This window comes from Ochotona curzoniae, unplaced genomic scaffold (assembly GCF_017591425.1).
Source record: "Ochotona curzoniae isolate NIBS_2020 unplaced genomic scaffold, NIBS_Ocur_1.0 contig_2321, whole genome shotgun sequence".
In the NCBI taxonomy this organism is placed as follows: domain Eukaryota; kingdom Metazoa; phylum Chordata; class Mammalia; order Lagomorpha; family Ochotonidae; genus Ochotona; species Ochotona curzoniae.
In genome coordinates this window covers 23944665-23957934 of record NW_024465421.1, presented here as the reverse complement: position 1 = coordinate 23957934, position 13270 = coordinate 23944665, and the positions used below count along the sequence as shown (strand labels likewise).

The 13270-nt window shown below is 57.6% G+C and overlaps 1 protein-coding gene across 1 annotated transcript; it reads left to right on the top strand.

Moving 5' to 3' along the window:
* Positions 1 to 491: 491 nt before the first annotated feature.
* Positions 492 to 10107, top strand: LOC121151790 (jupiter microtubule associated homolog 2-like). Its single transcript, XM_040973596.1, has 5 exons — positions 492 to 562; positions 3316 to 3464; positions 4786 to 4928; positions 7339 to 7387; positions 8326 to 10107. Exons 1-5 carry the CDS (start codon positions 519 to 521, stop codon positions 8502 to 8504), a joined length of 564 nt encoding a protein of 187 aa, XP_040829530.1. The 5' UTR covers positions 492 to 518; the 3' UTR covers positions 8505 to 10107.
* Positions 10108 to 13270: the final 3163 nt, after the last annotated feature.

The following is a 13270-nucleotide window of genomic DNA, read 5'->3' as shown; positions in this document are numbered from 1 at the left end:
CAGCAGGCAGAACATCACTGTCCTATAGTCGCTAAGCCATATCATCTAAGGTTTTTGGCTTGTTGGAGATGTGAATTTGTTTTATAGATTCTAAGTATACAGTGTATGTATAAAGCAGAATGCCCGCCCCTCTTGATTATTTTTTGTACCATACTGTAAAATATTATTTATTCTTTACCAATTTTGGGAATAAAAGGTGTTTTGGTTATTTAATAAAAGCTGTTAAACTTCTGTTTAAATTTCCAGTTCAACTTGTAAATGTTTTTATTGTGCATAAATACATACTAACCCTTGACCAGCTCTGCTTCGTCCGTGCCCTTTGTCCAGCGGGCCGGTGGGCGTGCCCGGCGCCGGAGCGGCGGCTGCTCCGGCCAATGGGTGCGAGCGCGGGAGGGGCGGGCGCCGTGCCGGGATTGGCTGCGCAGCCGTGACGGGCGCGGGCCGAGGCCACTGGGCGCGGGTGGGCGGGCCGAGGCCCCCTGAGGCGGGCCGGCGGGAAGCGCGGCGCCGCGGCCGACATGTTCCAGGGCGCGGAGGGCGAGGGCGGGCGGCCCGGCTCCAGGTGCGGTGAGGGACGCGGCCGCGTGAGGGGAGAGCGCGCGGGCCGGGCCGGGCTGGGCTGGGCGCGGGCCGGGGCCGGGCCGGGCTGGGTGCGGGCCGGGGGAGCTCGCGCGCGGCGGGCCCTCGCCGGGAGCGCTGGCCGCCCCCGGGGCCTGGCTGGCCTCAGCTCTCGGCGCTCCGTGGGCCGCGGAAGTCCCGCGAGTGCAGGCCTGGGCGCGGCGGGCGTGGTTGGGCGCACCGGGTGGCCCCGGGTCGCTGCTGGAGCACCATGCGTGCGTGGGCCCCCCACTCTCCCCTTCGCCTTCACGCCGCGGGAGCTGGCGGGCAGGTGGGGCAGACCTGGGACCCGCGGGGCTTTAACCATCCTGGGTCTGCATCTGCCTTCCCCGCCCTGCCGAGGGTTCCTCCTCCCGAGTCTGGGAGTTGCAGAGCTTAGCGTCGGTAGCGTTTGGTGCACCTCTGCGTCTCGGGTCTTGGGACCCTGCAGGGGGCAGTGGCTTTTGTTTTCGGTGTCCATCTGCGCCCTGTCTTTTCTAATTGGCTAGGACCCTGGTTCCTCTTTCAGAGTTACCTGGAAGAGATACTAGGAAAGAACGAAAAACATCCCAGCCACTCCCCCCCCCCCCCCCCCCCCCGGGCCAGTGGTGCTTGGAGCGGCAGGCCACACTGCCCTATTGTTGGGGCCTTTTTATTGAAAGGTCTTTTGAACTCAGCTCCCTTTATCTGAGACCCTGCTGGGGCAGCCCTGGGATTTGCCTTGCTGTTGTGTTGTTATGGCTGTTCCTGCCCCCACTGCCTTGCGGTTGGGGGAGAGGCGCAGCCCCTGCTCTGGCCCCGGTGCAGCAGCCTGACGGGTGCTGCGCTTCCTGCCCGGGGTGGACGGGGCAGGGGGTGGGGGCTCCCCTCCTCCAGGACTCCTTGGATTTTGGAAACACTTGGTGCCTCTGTCGTGTCACTGCCAGAGCCCCTCCCGCCCCAAGCCACCAAGGCAGAGCAGCGGGAGGGAAGATGTGGCCGAGGCCAGGGGTGTGCAGGGTCGGAGAGGCTGGACCTGGAGTCAGGAGTGAAAATGCTGAGGGCCGTTAGTCTGCTGTAGGGAGCCAGTGCCCCTCCTGGCGGAAGCGTGCCTAGTCACTTGGAAGTACATTTTTTCTAAATGAAATCCTTCAGGAAGTGTTGAGCAGGCAGGTTTGGCACGTCCGTCTCCCGTCCCGCGAGTAGGCAGGGACTGGCGGCAGCTAAGAGGCTGTGAGGGCGGTGCCTGGCACATGGTCCCCCCAGCAGGGCACTAGGCGTCAGGGTCAGCGGGCAGCTTTGCAGGGAGGCCCTCCTGGGGCTCAGGACTGTCAGGATCCACGGGCGTGGGAGCCGTTGTGTAATTAACATCGCCCGTGAGCCACACAGAATCCTAAGCCTGATCAAGTCGCATTGTCTGCGTCCCTCCTGCCTGCGTTGCCTTGCCAGGACCAGGCCAAAGGTTCCCTGCCCCGATGTAGGGGGGATCCACACGGTGCCTTGTCTTCAGCAGCCAGCATCTGGCCCAGTAGTCGCCACACACACACACCATCTCAGGGGCTTCTTGCCAAAGCAGATGGAGGTGGCCGGGGCATCCTTCATGAGCCCTGGTTTGTGTCCCAGCTGCGCCAATTTTTTCTTAAAGACTTACTTATTTTTCCTAAAAAGGCAGATCCAGAGAGGCAAGAAGATCATCCATCCACTAGTTCACTCCCCAAGTGGCCACAATGGCCGCAGCTGAGTTGAGCTCAAGCCGGAAGCTCCTGCACGTCTCCCATGTGGGTGGAGGGTTCCGAGGATCTGGGCCGTCCTCCGCTGCTTTCCCAGGCCACGGCTCAGCTGCTCCACTTCCAGTCCACGTCCTTCCTGGGGAAAGTAGTGGAGACAGCTTGAGCGCCCGGGCGCTGGCCAGCCCATACCGAGGACCCAGGGGAAGCTCCCAGCTTCTGCCTAACCCGGCACCTTCAGATTCCCCACCCCAGCTCGCTCGACCCCTTCCTGAGGCAGCTAGGGCGGAGTTGAGGCCCTGTGGCTGCCTCTCATCCATCCTGTGTGGCACAGTGCTTGCCTCAGGATTGCTGTGGGCTTGGGCAGTGGAACGGGCTGTGTGCTGCCAGCAGCAGTGTGCACGTGACCCAGACAGGCTGGGCACGTACTGAACTCCACCCAGTGTGGCAGTGTGAGGCCAGAGGAGTTGAGTCACGGGTAAGCCACTGTGGCATGGCAGACGCAGTCACCACCTGCAGCGTCTCCCACTCCTAGTGGGTATCCGTACATAGCCAGGCAGCTCCAGTTCTGGCCCCTCGCGTGGCTCAGTCCCGGAGGACAGCTGGGGAGTCAAGCAGCGGATGAAATAATTCTGTGTGTCTCGCATTCTCTAACTTTAACTTTCAAAACAGATAAGTCTCTTTTCTCAAGCTTTTCTTTCCATATTAAATAGAGTGTGCTTTCCAGGGAGCTTGGGGTCAGAAAAAGTCATCCTCCATGTTCCAGGCAGCATTAGGCCCCACAGGTCACAGTACCCGGGCTAGGGCACTGGTGGGGTTCCCTGGAGCCCCGCAGGTCACGGTACCCGGGCTGGGCACTGGTGGGGTTCCCCGGAGCCCCGCAGGTCACGGTACCCTGGCTGGGCACTGGCGGGGTTCCCCGGAGCCCCACAGGTCATGGTACCCGGGCTGGGCACTGGTGGGGTTCCCCGGTCCAGGCTGGCCCTTGTGACGGTGTGCTTTGTGCTTGCAGAGCCATGAAGCCCCCCGGAGGAGAATCCAGCAATCTCTTTGGAAGTGCTGAAGAAGCTGCGCCCTCGAGCAGACCCAACAGGATGGCGTCTAATATTTTTGGACCGACGGAAGAACCTCAGCACCTGCCCAGGAGGACCAATCCCCCAGGCATGCACGGAGGCTGTAACTCTGTCCCTGCACCATGACCCTTACCTGCAGTTAGTGGCCCGTGTCCTCTGTCCGAGTGCTTCTGAAATGACAGGTCCTCTCCTGCAGGGGCTCGAGCCTGCCTGCTGCGGCACTGGCACGGGTTGGCTCCGAGCCCTGAGGCCACTGTGTCTCGAAGCGTTTTCTTAAGGGAGTGCTTTTTTTCAGCTTGTCAGTCTGAGACTGTGCCCAAGGGGGCTGGCTGGAGTCAGCCTTGAGCTCTGGGTGACGTTGAGGGCCATGGCGAGGCCAGTGCTTCCTTTATTCGTGTACAAGAGATGACCCTGCTCCTTTGGAAAGATCTACAGAGAGAAGATCTTCCATCCAATGGTTCACTCCCCAAATGGCCATGACGGCCGGAGCTGAGCCAATCCAAATCCAGGAGCTTCTTCGGGGTCTCCCACATAGGGACAGGGTCCCAAGGCCTTGGGCCGTCCTCGACTGCTTTCCCAGGCCACAGGCAGCGAGCTGGATGGGAAGTGGGTGCACTGGGGACACAAACCAATGCCCATATGGGATCCTGGCACATCGAGGACTTTGGCCACCAGGCTATGGCACCAGGCCTCCCTGTTTTTAACGTTGAAACAGTGCATACTGTATGGGTCCCATTTGTGTATTTTTCCTCACTCAGCCTAAAGGCTATGAGCTGCAGCCCACAGGGGAGGTACTTTTGTGACTTAGCTCTGTGCTTGAGGAACTCTGCACACATAGGGCCTAGTCACCTCCTGTCTGGTTCTGGGACCTTTGACGTCCTTCAGGGCCGAGACTGGTGAAGTCACTCCAGAGGGCCTTGCTGGGAGGACATGTGCGTGCCTGTGGAGAGGCCTGCCCTCAGCTCCTAGGAAGCTCCAGGGCACGTTTTCCTCATGGCTTTGCCAGCACGTTCAGGCGTGGCCCCAGTCGTGTGACGTGTCTGATCCCCTGGCTGGGAGTGCAGCCAGAATGAGGTCAGGAAACGACAAATGAATCATTTTCCATTTGCAGGTTTGTCACCATCGGGCTTCACATTAAACCTGGGACCCTGGGACCTTCAATCTAAGAGCTTTTCCTAGGTTTCCCAGAAAGCCCTCTTCCCGGAATGTTGGGGTTAAGGAGGTGCTGGAGGGGTGAACTGGCTTGTTTTGCACCCCTCCAGTGGCCAGCAGGTTCCGACAGGAGGCAGCTGCAGCAGGCCCCCGCTCGGGCGCGGCTGTCCGGGGACTGCGGACACACCGGGGCGTCCCGGGGCAGGAGGCAGGCCCGGTGTGGGCTCGGGACACTCAGTGTCTGATTGTTTCTGCAGGGGGCAAAGCAAGTGGCATCTTTGAGGAGCCCTCCCCTGTGCAAGCCCGACAGCGTCTGAACCCGCCCGGCGGCAAGACCAGTGATATTTTTGGGTCTCCGGTCACTGCCACTTCGCCCTTAGCACACCCAAACAAGCCCAAGGTATGCATGCGCTCGGGGAGTGGATATGGGGAATCAGGCTGAGCCCAGTGCTCCTGAGCGAGACATGGGGGACAAGGTGGGCGCTGCTGTCTTCCTGGGTGTGGTCAGCTCTCCTCGGTCACCTGGTGCTGCCCTCCATGGGCCCGGGGTTGCTTAGAATATTCAGGGAGCTGATCGACAGCAGAGGCGTTTTTCCCTCATAGAATGGCAGAGGAACTTGCCTAGCTCGTTGTCCACTGTTCCTTGGGGAAGGAAATGCTGGTGATCCCTGCCCTGAGCCGTGCTGTGGTGCCTGGCGGGCGTCGGGGAGCGGCCGGGCAGTGGAGGCAGGATGTCGGTGCTGTGGCCTTGGGCCAGACTCACACCCACAGGGCCTAGCTCGAGTGTTGCCAGTTGCAGTGGTAGCAAGGTTTATGGGTTTGTTGTCGCCAGAGCTCATCAGCTACCAAGGTTGGCCTCCTCTGTGGTGTGGCAGTCAAACACATGCACACTTGCCACACTAAAAAGGGCAAGACTTCCCTTGAGAAAGAGCCCTGCCAGACCGGGCCGCGAGGACGAGCGTGAGGTGCCGGGGGACGCGAGGTGCTCCTGCCAGCCAACAAGGGGAGTGAGAAGCTGAGGACGCAGCACTGTGCTAACTTGTGTCACGGTGTGCACGGCGCATCACCGTGGTGGTGGTGGCAGCAGTCGCGGCCTGGGGGTGACCGGCTCAGCACACGTGGCCCAAGATCCTGGGAACACCAGTGGCCGCCGTGAGGTGGGCCGTGCCGGGGCAGTGGGCACGGAGGCCGAGAGCGCGTTTCTTGCTGACTTCCTGGAGGCCTCAGGACTGGGGCGTCCCCGCCTGAGCATGGCTGCCCTCGGTGAGGCCTGCTGCACAGGGCCTGCTCTCTCAGCTTCTCTGTTAGTGAGCATGGCCTGCCAGGGCGCAGGGCAAGCTCTTGCCTTGGGAGTGCCCCCGATGCCCTGGGAGCTCGCTGCCTTTCAAGTAAAAGTACGTAAAAACCTGAATGAAAATACAACCTAGAAAGGGAGAAAACTTTTTATTTCAAGACTTATTTTTATTGCAAAGTCAGATATACAGAGAGGAGGAGAGACAGAGAGGAAGATCTTCCATCCGATGATTCACTCCCAAAGTGACCACAGTGGCCGGTACTGCACCGATCTGAAGCCAGGAGCCAGGAACTCCCTCCGGGTCTCCCACACGGGTGCAGAGTCCCAAGTTTTAGGCCACCCCTGACTGCTTTCCCAGGCCACAAGCAGGGAGCTAGATGGGAAGTGGAGCTGCCGGGATTAGAACCGGCGCCCATACGGGATCCCGGTGCGTTCAAGGTGAGGACTTTAGCCATTAAGTCACCATGCTAGCGGCCTAGTGTCCAGTTCCCACAGAGAACTCAGAAGACAGGTCTCCTGACGTTCAGAAAAGGCAAGGCTCGAGAGACAACACACGGTGAACAAAGGCACGAGAGCGCGCTCTGTACTGCTGGCTATGGACACAGGATTGCCATCTGACCTGGATTTGAAAACTGACTGAGACAGACTTACACTTGTTTGCAGCAGCATTGTGGGTTTCTTTCATTTTTTTTGGAAGATGTGTGTTGGATGGTTTGTTTTGTTTTGTTTTGCCTCATGCCATAGCTCAGCAGGCTGATCCTCCAGCTTCAAATGCAGGGACACATATGGATGCTAGTTCATGTCCCGCTGCCCCACTTCCCACCCAGCTCCCTGCCTGTGGCCTGGGAAAGCAGTGGAGGACAGCCCCAAGCTGTGGGACCCTGCACCCGCGTGGGAGACCCAGAAGAGCTCCTGGCTTTGGATGGGCTCAGCTCCAGCCGTAGCAGCCATTTGGGGAGTAAAGCACTGGTTGTAACATCTTTTGTCTCCTCTGTAAATCTATCTTTCAAATAAAAATAAATAAACCTTTTGAAAAAGGAAAGAGAAGCAGGCTGATGGAGGCAGAGAGAAATCTTCGTCTGCCTGTTCGCTCCGCAAATGGCCACAGCCGCCAGGTGGACCCGGACTGCATCAGCCTCTCGGTGCAAGTGGCAGGTGCCACGGCATGTGCCAGCAAGGAGTTGGATCACGGGGCAGCAGTCAGAGTCAGGTTGGCATTGGAGGAGGAGTGACTTGCACAGCGGGCCAGCGCAGTACTCAGAAGGCCGCCGAGATTCCTGCTGCCGTGCAGGCTGTGTTACTGTTTGTTTTCTCTGTCGCACTTGTTTAAACAACACTTGGGCATACATGTGTGCCCTTTATGGATGAGTGAACATCTGGAATTTACTTCAGATCAAGTTTCCTAACTGACTGAGGGGAGGGGGGCTAGGGAAGCACCATCGTTGTGCCATGGGCGGGGGGCAGTGCCCCAGTGCAGGTGCCGATCCAAGCACTGACCAACGTCTGCTTCCTGCAGGATCACGTTCTCTTACGCGAAGGAGAGGACCCAAGATCGGACCCACAGGGTGAGCTCTGCTTTCTGTCGTTTTTCTGCCTGGCTTGCCTGTGACAGAGTTGATGGGCCAGACCCACAAAGATGAAAGGGAACAGTTCCCTTCCCCGCCAGGCTGCTGAGTACACAAGCCAGGCTTTGGCACACGGTTCTGGGACCAGCCATTTGATTGCCTTCCCTTGTCACCACGAGGCAGCTTGGTGACTGAGCGGTGAAGGCAGAGCTGTGAGCCTGTGGCCTACAGGAGGTGAGGTGGCGCTGGCAGAGCTGCACCTGCGCTCACTCACCCTGGCCTGCACCAAGTCCACTTCAGCTGCGACCAGGCCACAAGAGACCCCCAAGGCGTCAGGCACAGCTGGCCTCGAGCCCCTCCCCTTAGCCCTGGCACCGTCTGCTTTCTGTGCCCGAGACAGCTGGACAACGGCACGGGATGTGGAAGTGACCCCTGCCCCTGCGCCCAGAGCGCCCGCTGCCCCTGCGCCCAGAGCGCCCGCTGCCCCTGCGCCCAGAGCGGGGTCTCAGAGTCCCGAGCATGGTTTCTTGTTGAGAGTTAATGCAGTGAACTTCTCGCAAGCTGTTTTGTCAGCAGCTTCTTTTGTTTTTTATTTTGTTTGTTTTTGAGGAGTTTTTGAAAGGTAGAGTGGCTGAGGGAGCCGAGAGACCTGTTCACTGATCTGCCCCCACAAAGCCGCAGCAAGCTTGGCTGGACGAGGCAAAGCCAGAGCCTGGACCTCCGTCTGCGTCCTCCGCGGGTGGCGGGGTCGGCTGTGCGGGCCATCTTGCACGGCCTCCTGGACACATTAGCAGAAAGGCCGGACTGGGGCAGAGCTGTCACAGATGTCAGTGCAGCCCGCAGTGTCAGCACTCGCCCAGTGACTTTCCTTGAGCGGAGTTAGCAGGGGATGGGCTTTCCAGCTGTGACGTGCTGTCCGTGCTGTTTTTGTCCCACAGCTGCAGCAGGAACCGCACCCAAGGATGAGAAAGGAGGCTCGCGGGAAGCAAGCCGTGCCAAGGAGCCCGAGCCCGCACCCACGGTCGACAGCCACGAGCCCAGGCTGGGGCCACGGCCTCGCTCACACAACAAGGTCCTGAACCCACCAGGGGGCAAATCCAGTATCTCCTTCTACTGAGAGACGCCCCGACCCCTCTGTAGCCAGGCAGGAAACTCCAGAGCTAGGGCAAGACATGGTCACTTTTAGCCCAAATGAATTGGCGCAGCTGTGAGACTGGCTGCTCACAGAGCTCCATGGTGCTCGCTGCAGGGCAGCTTGACAAGGCAGGTCCTTCCCCTGGAGGACATCTAAGAATGACAGGAAATCGGGCTGGCCCGGGCAGGGTCCCAGGTGAGACACCCCACCGGATGCGGCCACCTCTCTGCCAGCCAAGCGCTGTCCACCCCGGAGAGGCCTGTGCCTGGGCTCCGCCCGCCGCGCCTCCTGCAGCCTGCTCCTCACCAGCTCTCAGCAGACCCAGCACGTTTTGTGGAGGTCTCGGGGCTGTGGTGTAGGAACCTCGTTTCCCACGGGCACTGCTCATGCGTGCTCTCTGCCCCATCAGTTTCCTTGTGAGTTGAGCCTGTTCTCATTAGCCTTAAGTCTGGGCCCTTGTCTCTCGCCACTGATCTAAACAGTTCCCCCATACTTCCCTGTGTGATGCCCCAGCAGCCCCCGCCCCCGCCCACAGCTGGTCCTCTAGCTGGTTGTGGGAACGTGACGCCACAGCCTTCACCCACAGCTGGTCCTCTAGCTGGTTGTGGGAAGCAGAGAAGCTGGAGGACCGAGGATGCTTTACTCTGAAAAGCTCTCTGAATAGCGGCCTCACATAATGACCATAGCCTCTGGTCGATGTCCAACACCTTTCCAGAGAGAGCCTTAGGGTGGCCTTGGCAGAGCTTGGCACAACCTGACACATCGTACGCACAAGGGACCAGAAACGAGTAGATGTCCAGCACAGACCCTGAGCCAGCTCGGGCAGACGTCCTCCCGGTCACCCCGAGGGCTGCCTCCGCGCCAGGCCTTGCCCCATGCCTGGGGTGTCCGGGCGGTGCCTACACGCTAACACCAGGAGCTAGACACCCTTGCATCGTTACTGAAGAACCTCAGCTGTGTTCAGCCTCGCTCCCTTCACTCTAACCTAAGTGCCTGATCCCCGTTCCACGTCCTGTTCTGGCACACCAAAGGTCCAGCTTTCAGTCGCCCTGGGAGGGCTGCAGGTGCTCGGGTGTCTAAGAGAGCGTCCTGGTGGGGTGAGGGGGCGTTTGAAATGCTGCTGAGCTCCAGGGCAAACTGACGTGGGTAGCTGTAATGAAGAGATGGAAAGAATTGGAGAATTCCCAGTTGGCTTACCCCGTGGCTGCCCCACGCCCCCACCGTCAGGCAGCTGGTGGAGGGCTCTAGTTCTGTCTGCCAGCAAGGTTGGCTGCGAAAGGAGGAGCCACGGCAGTGGCCTCAAGGCTGAGCCCTGGAGGAACCTGCGAGTTGTGTCTGCGCTGGTATTGGAGGCTGAAATGCTGCGAGCATCCTGTTAGTCTAAGGTGCATTAGGAAATTACTAGTCTGTGTTTATTAAGCCTTAAAACTTCATAAGTGCATTTGGTGCCAAGACATTTCTAGAGCTGTATCAAAACAAAAAGAATACTTAACATCACGGTATAATTTGATAGGAATGTTTTGTTATTTTTACAATTCGTAATTGGGTGTAGCAGTTGAATTAAACCTAGCGATCCTGTCCTTGGTCTGTCTGGTGACTGAACTGCCGTGAGTTCTGGCCGGCTCCCACTGGTGAAGACCTCTGCCATTTTGCTGTTGGTGGTTTGGTTTTGGCATTGAGACAGAATGTGCCAGTTCTGCGGCTTTTAGTTAATGATTCTTCTCACTTGGCCTTGAAATTTGACCTGTGGGCCTGGTAAGATAGCCTATTGGCTAACTTTCTCTTTGCTTGTACCATTCTCCTGTATGGGTGCCCATTCATGTCCCAGCTTCTCCACCTCCCATCCAGCACCCTGCTTGTGGCCTGGGAACCCTGCTCCCATGTGGGAGACCCGGATGAATCCTAGTTTCGGATTAGATCAGTTCCGGCTATTGTGGTCACTTGGGGAGTGAGTCAGTGGCTGCAAGATCTGTGTCTGTAAATCTGCCTTTCCATAAAATAGGTCAGTCTGGGCAAAGCAGGAGAGCCCTGTGATGGGCAAGCGAGCTGCTGAGCTGACAAAAACAAAGCAGCAGGTGGCCCAAATGCTTTGGCCACTGCAACCTTAATGGGAGATTCAGGTGAGGCTCCTGGCTTCAGTCTGCCCCGGCCCTGTTCTTCGCAAAGCCTCCATCTGCAATAATGTCAAGTCTTTAAGGCAAAACAAAACCAAGACTAAAGAGAAATGACATGGCTGCAGAGAGCCAACGTGTTAGTGCAGAGTGTCCTCTCATAGGCACTTCTGTGGCTGCTGGAGGAGACCCCAGGTGCATCCATGCTAAAGTGCCTGCAACAGTAGCTGTGCAAAGCGAGCCCCCTGAGCCCCCTGAGGGAGGCAGACTCGGGGTTGTTTAATGCTCAGTCAGCAGCTGGAACAGGCATCCATCTCCATTCGGTTCTTTTTGCATCACCCAAAGTTGCCTTCCCCTGTCCGAACAACTCCCACAGGCAGGATTCTGTACACAATGATGCAAGAGGTAGGGGGCCAGGTGCTGCTCGCAGACAGGCTGGGAGGCAGACCAGTTCCACTGGTTTCTTTGTCAGAATTGTTAGAAAGTCAGAAACTAGCCTTTGTGTGTATAGAGGCCAGAGAAATTCAAAAATGCAGCCGCCTTGGAAGGGCAGAGGTACAGAGAAAGACTTTCCACCTGCCAGTATCCTCTCCAGATGGCCAGAGCTGAGCTGATCCCAAGCCAGGAGCTTCCAGGACTAACCCAGGCCTGCAGGAAGCATGTGACCTACCCCCACCCCTCCCTGGAACTCCCAGTGTCAGTGTGAACCGGGCACTCAGCATGTATATCACCCCTCACAGCCCAAGGGACTGTGGCTGTGCTCAGACGACCCGTCAGAACAACGCTGGCCTGCTTCTACCTGGGACCAGTGACCCCAGAGCCCCTCTGCGTCTCAGCACGTACATCTGTCACTGGTCCTGTGGATCGGTAGTGAGGGCAGACAGCTAACTGCAGGTGTCGCCTGTGCGCACTGGATGGCGTCTGCTGGACTTGGACCAAGCCATCCCTGTCTGAAGATGATTGAAATCCCCCTCTCGGGGAAATGAGAGGGGCATCCCCAGGGGGCCGGCGGAGGTTGGAGGAGAGCCGTGGAGGGCTGTGCTGGGTCTCAGTCTCACACCTGAACAGAAGGCTGGATCTGATGGGAAAGTTCTGGAGCTGATGCTGTAGATGAGACTAAGCTACCATGTGCCGTCTTCCCTCAGGGATGCTGGTTCAAGTCCCAGCTTCTGCATTCCTCATCTGGGAAAGCAGCAGATGGCCCGCATGCTTGGCCCCCGCGTTCCTGTGGGAGACGCAGACGAAGCTCCAAGCTTCAGCCTGCTCAGCCTCACTGTTGTAGCCACTTGAGGAATTTTTAGCCAGAATTAGTAGCCACTTCTGGAGTCAACAGATGGAAGAGATCTAACTGCTTTTTTTTCTCTTTTTAAGAAAAAAAGATTTATTTATTTATTGGGAAGTCAGATATACAGAGAGGAATTCACTCCCCAAGTGAGCTCAACGGCTGATGCTATGCCGGTGCAGGGTCCCAAAGCTTTGGGCCGTCCTCGACTGCTTTCCCAGGCCACAAGCAGGGAGCTGGGTGGGAAGTGGAGCTGCCAGGATTAGAACCGGCACCCCATATGGGATCCCAGCACGTTCAAGGCGAGGACTTTAGCTACTAGGCCACGCTGCCGGGACCCTAACTGCTTTTCAAGTAAGAAGCAATGGGAAGAAACCCTAGGTGGTCACTGAGGCGTTCCCACATCTTTGATCCGGAGGACTTGTGAAGTCTGCAAATCATGTTTACGTGTCCACTGAAACTGCAGGAGGCACTGAGTTCCAAGCACCGCCCCGAGAAGTACTCCTCGCCTGTGGACAGGACGGCACTCAGAAACAGCCGCCAGCTGTGACACGGGTGTCCCAGGCACTCACGACCTAGGAAAGGCGTCATGCAGGGCCTCAGACCAGCCCAACTCCAGCCATGAGAGAACCAGCAGGTGGAAGATCTTCCCCACTCTGTAATTCTGCCTTTCAAATAAACATACACATTTTTAAATTTTTAAAGCATAATTGAAAAATGCAAGAAATGAGCACCTATTGGAAGTGGTAGAATATGAAGGCAGCTCGGAAAACACGTGCTGGTGCTGGCACACAGCTGACAAGGCTGCCATGCCATGCCATGTCCCAGGTGCTCCACCTCCCATCCATCCCGCTTGTGCTGGGCTTTGAAAAGCGGCAGAGGGCACCCTGGCCTCAGGAGTTGAGGCCCTGCACCTGCCCGAGTGTGACTCAGCCCTAGACCTTGCAGCTTCTTGGGGAGTGAACTAATATATAGACGATGTCTCCTCGAAAACTCAAATCTTTAAGATTTTTTTTTGCAGGGGAGGGGGCGCAGCGTAGTGGCTTAATGGCTGAAGTCCTCACCTTACATGTGCCAGGATCCCATATGGGCACTGGTTCTAATCCCGGCAGCCGCACTTCCCATCCAGCTCCCTGCTTGTGGCCTGGAAAAGCAGTCAAGGACGGCCCAAAGCCTTGGACCCTGCACCCAGAGGAAGTTCCTGGCAGGAAGTTGGATGGGAAGTGGACCTGCAAGGATCAGAACCAGTGCCCATATGGGACCCCAGAGTGTGCAAGGCAACAACTTTAGTCGCTAGGCTGCCACGTTGGGCCTTCAAATGAATAAATCTAAAAAGAAAAAGATAATTAAAATAT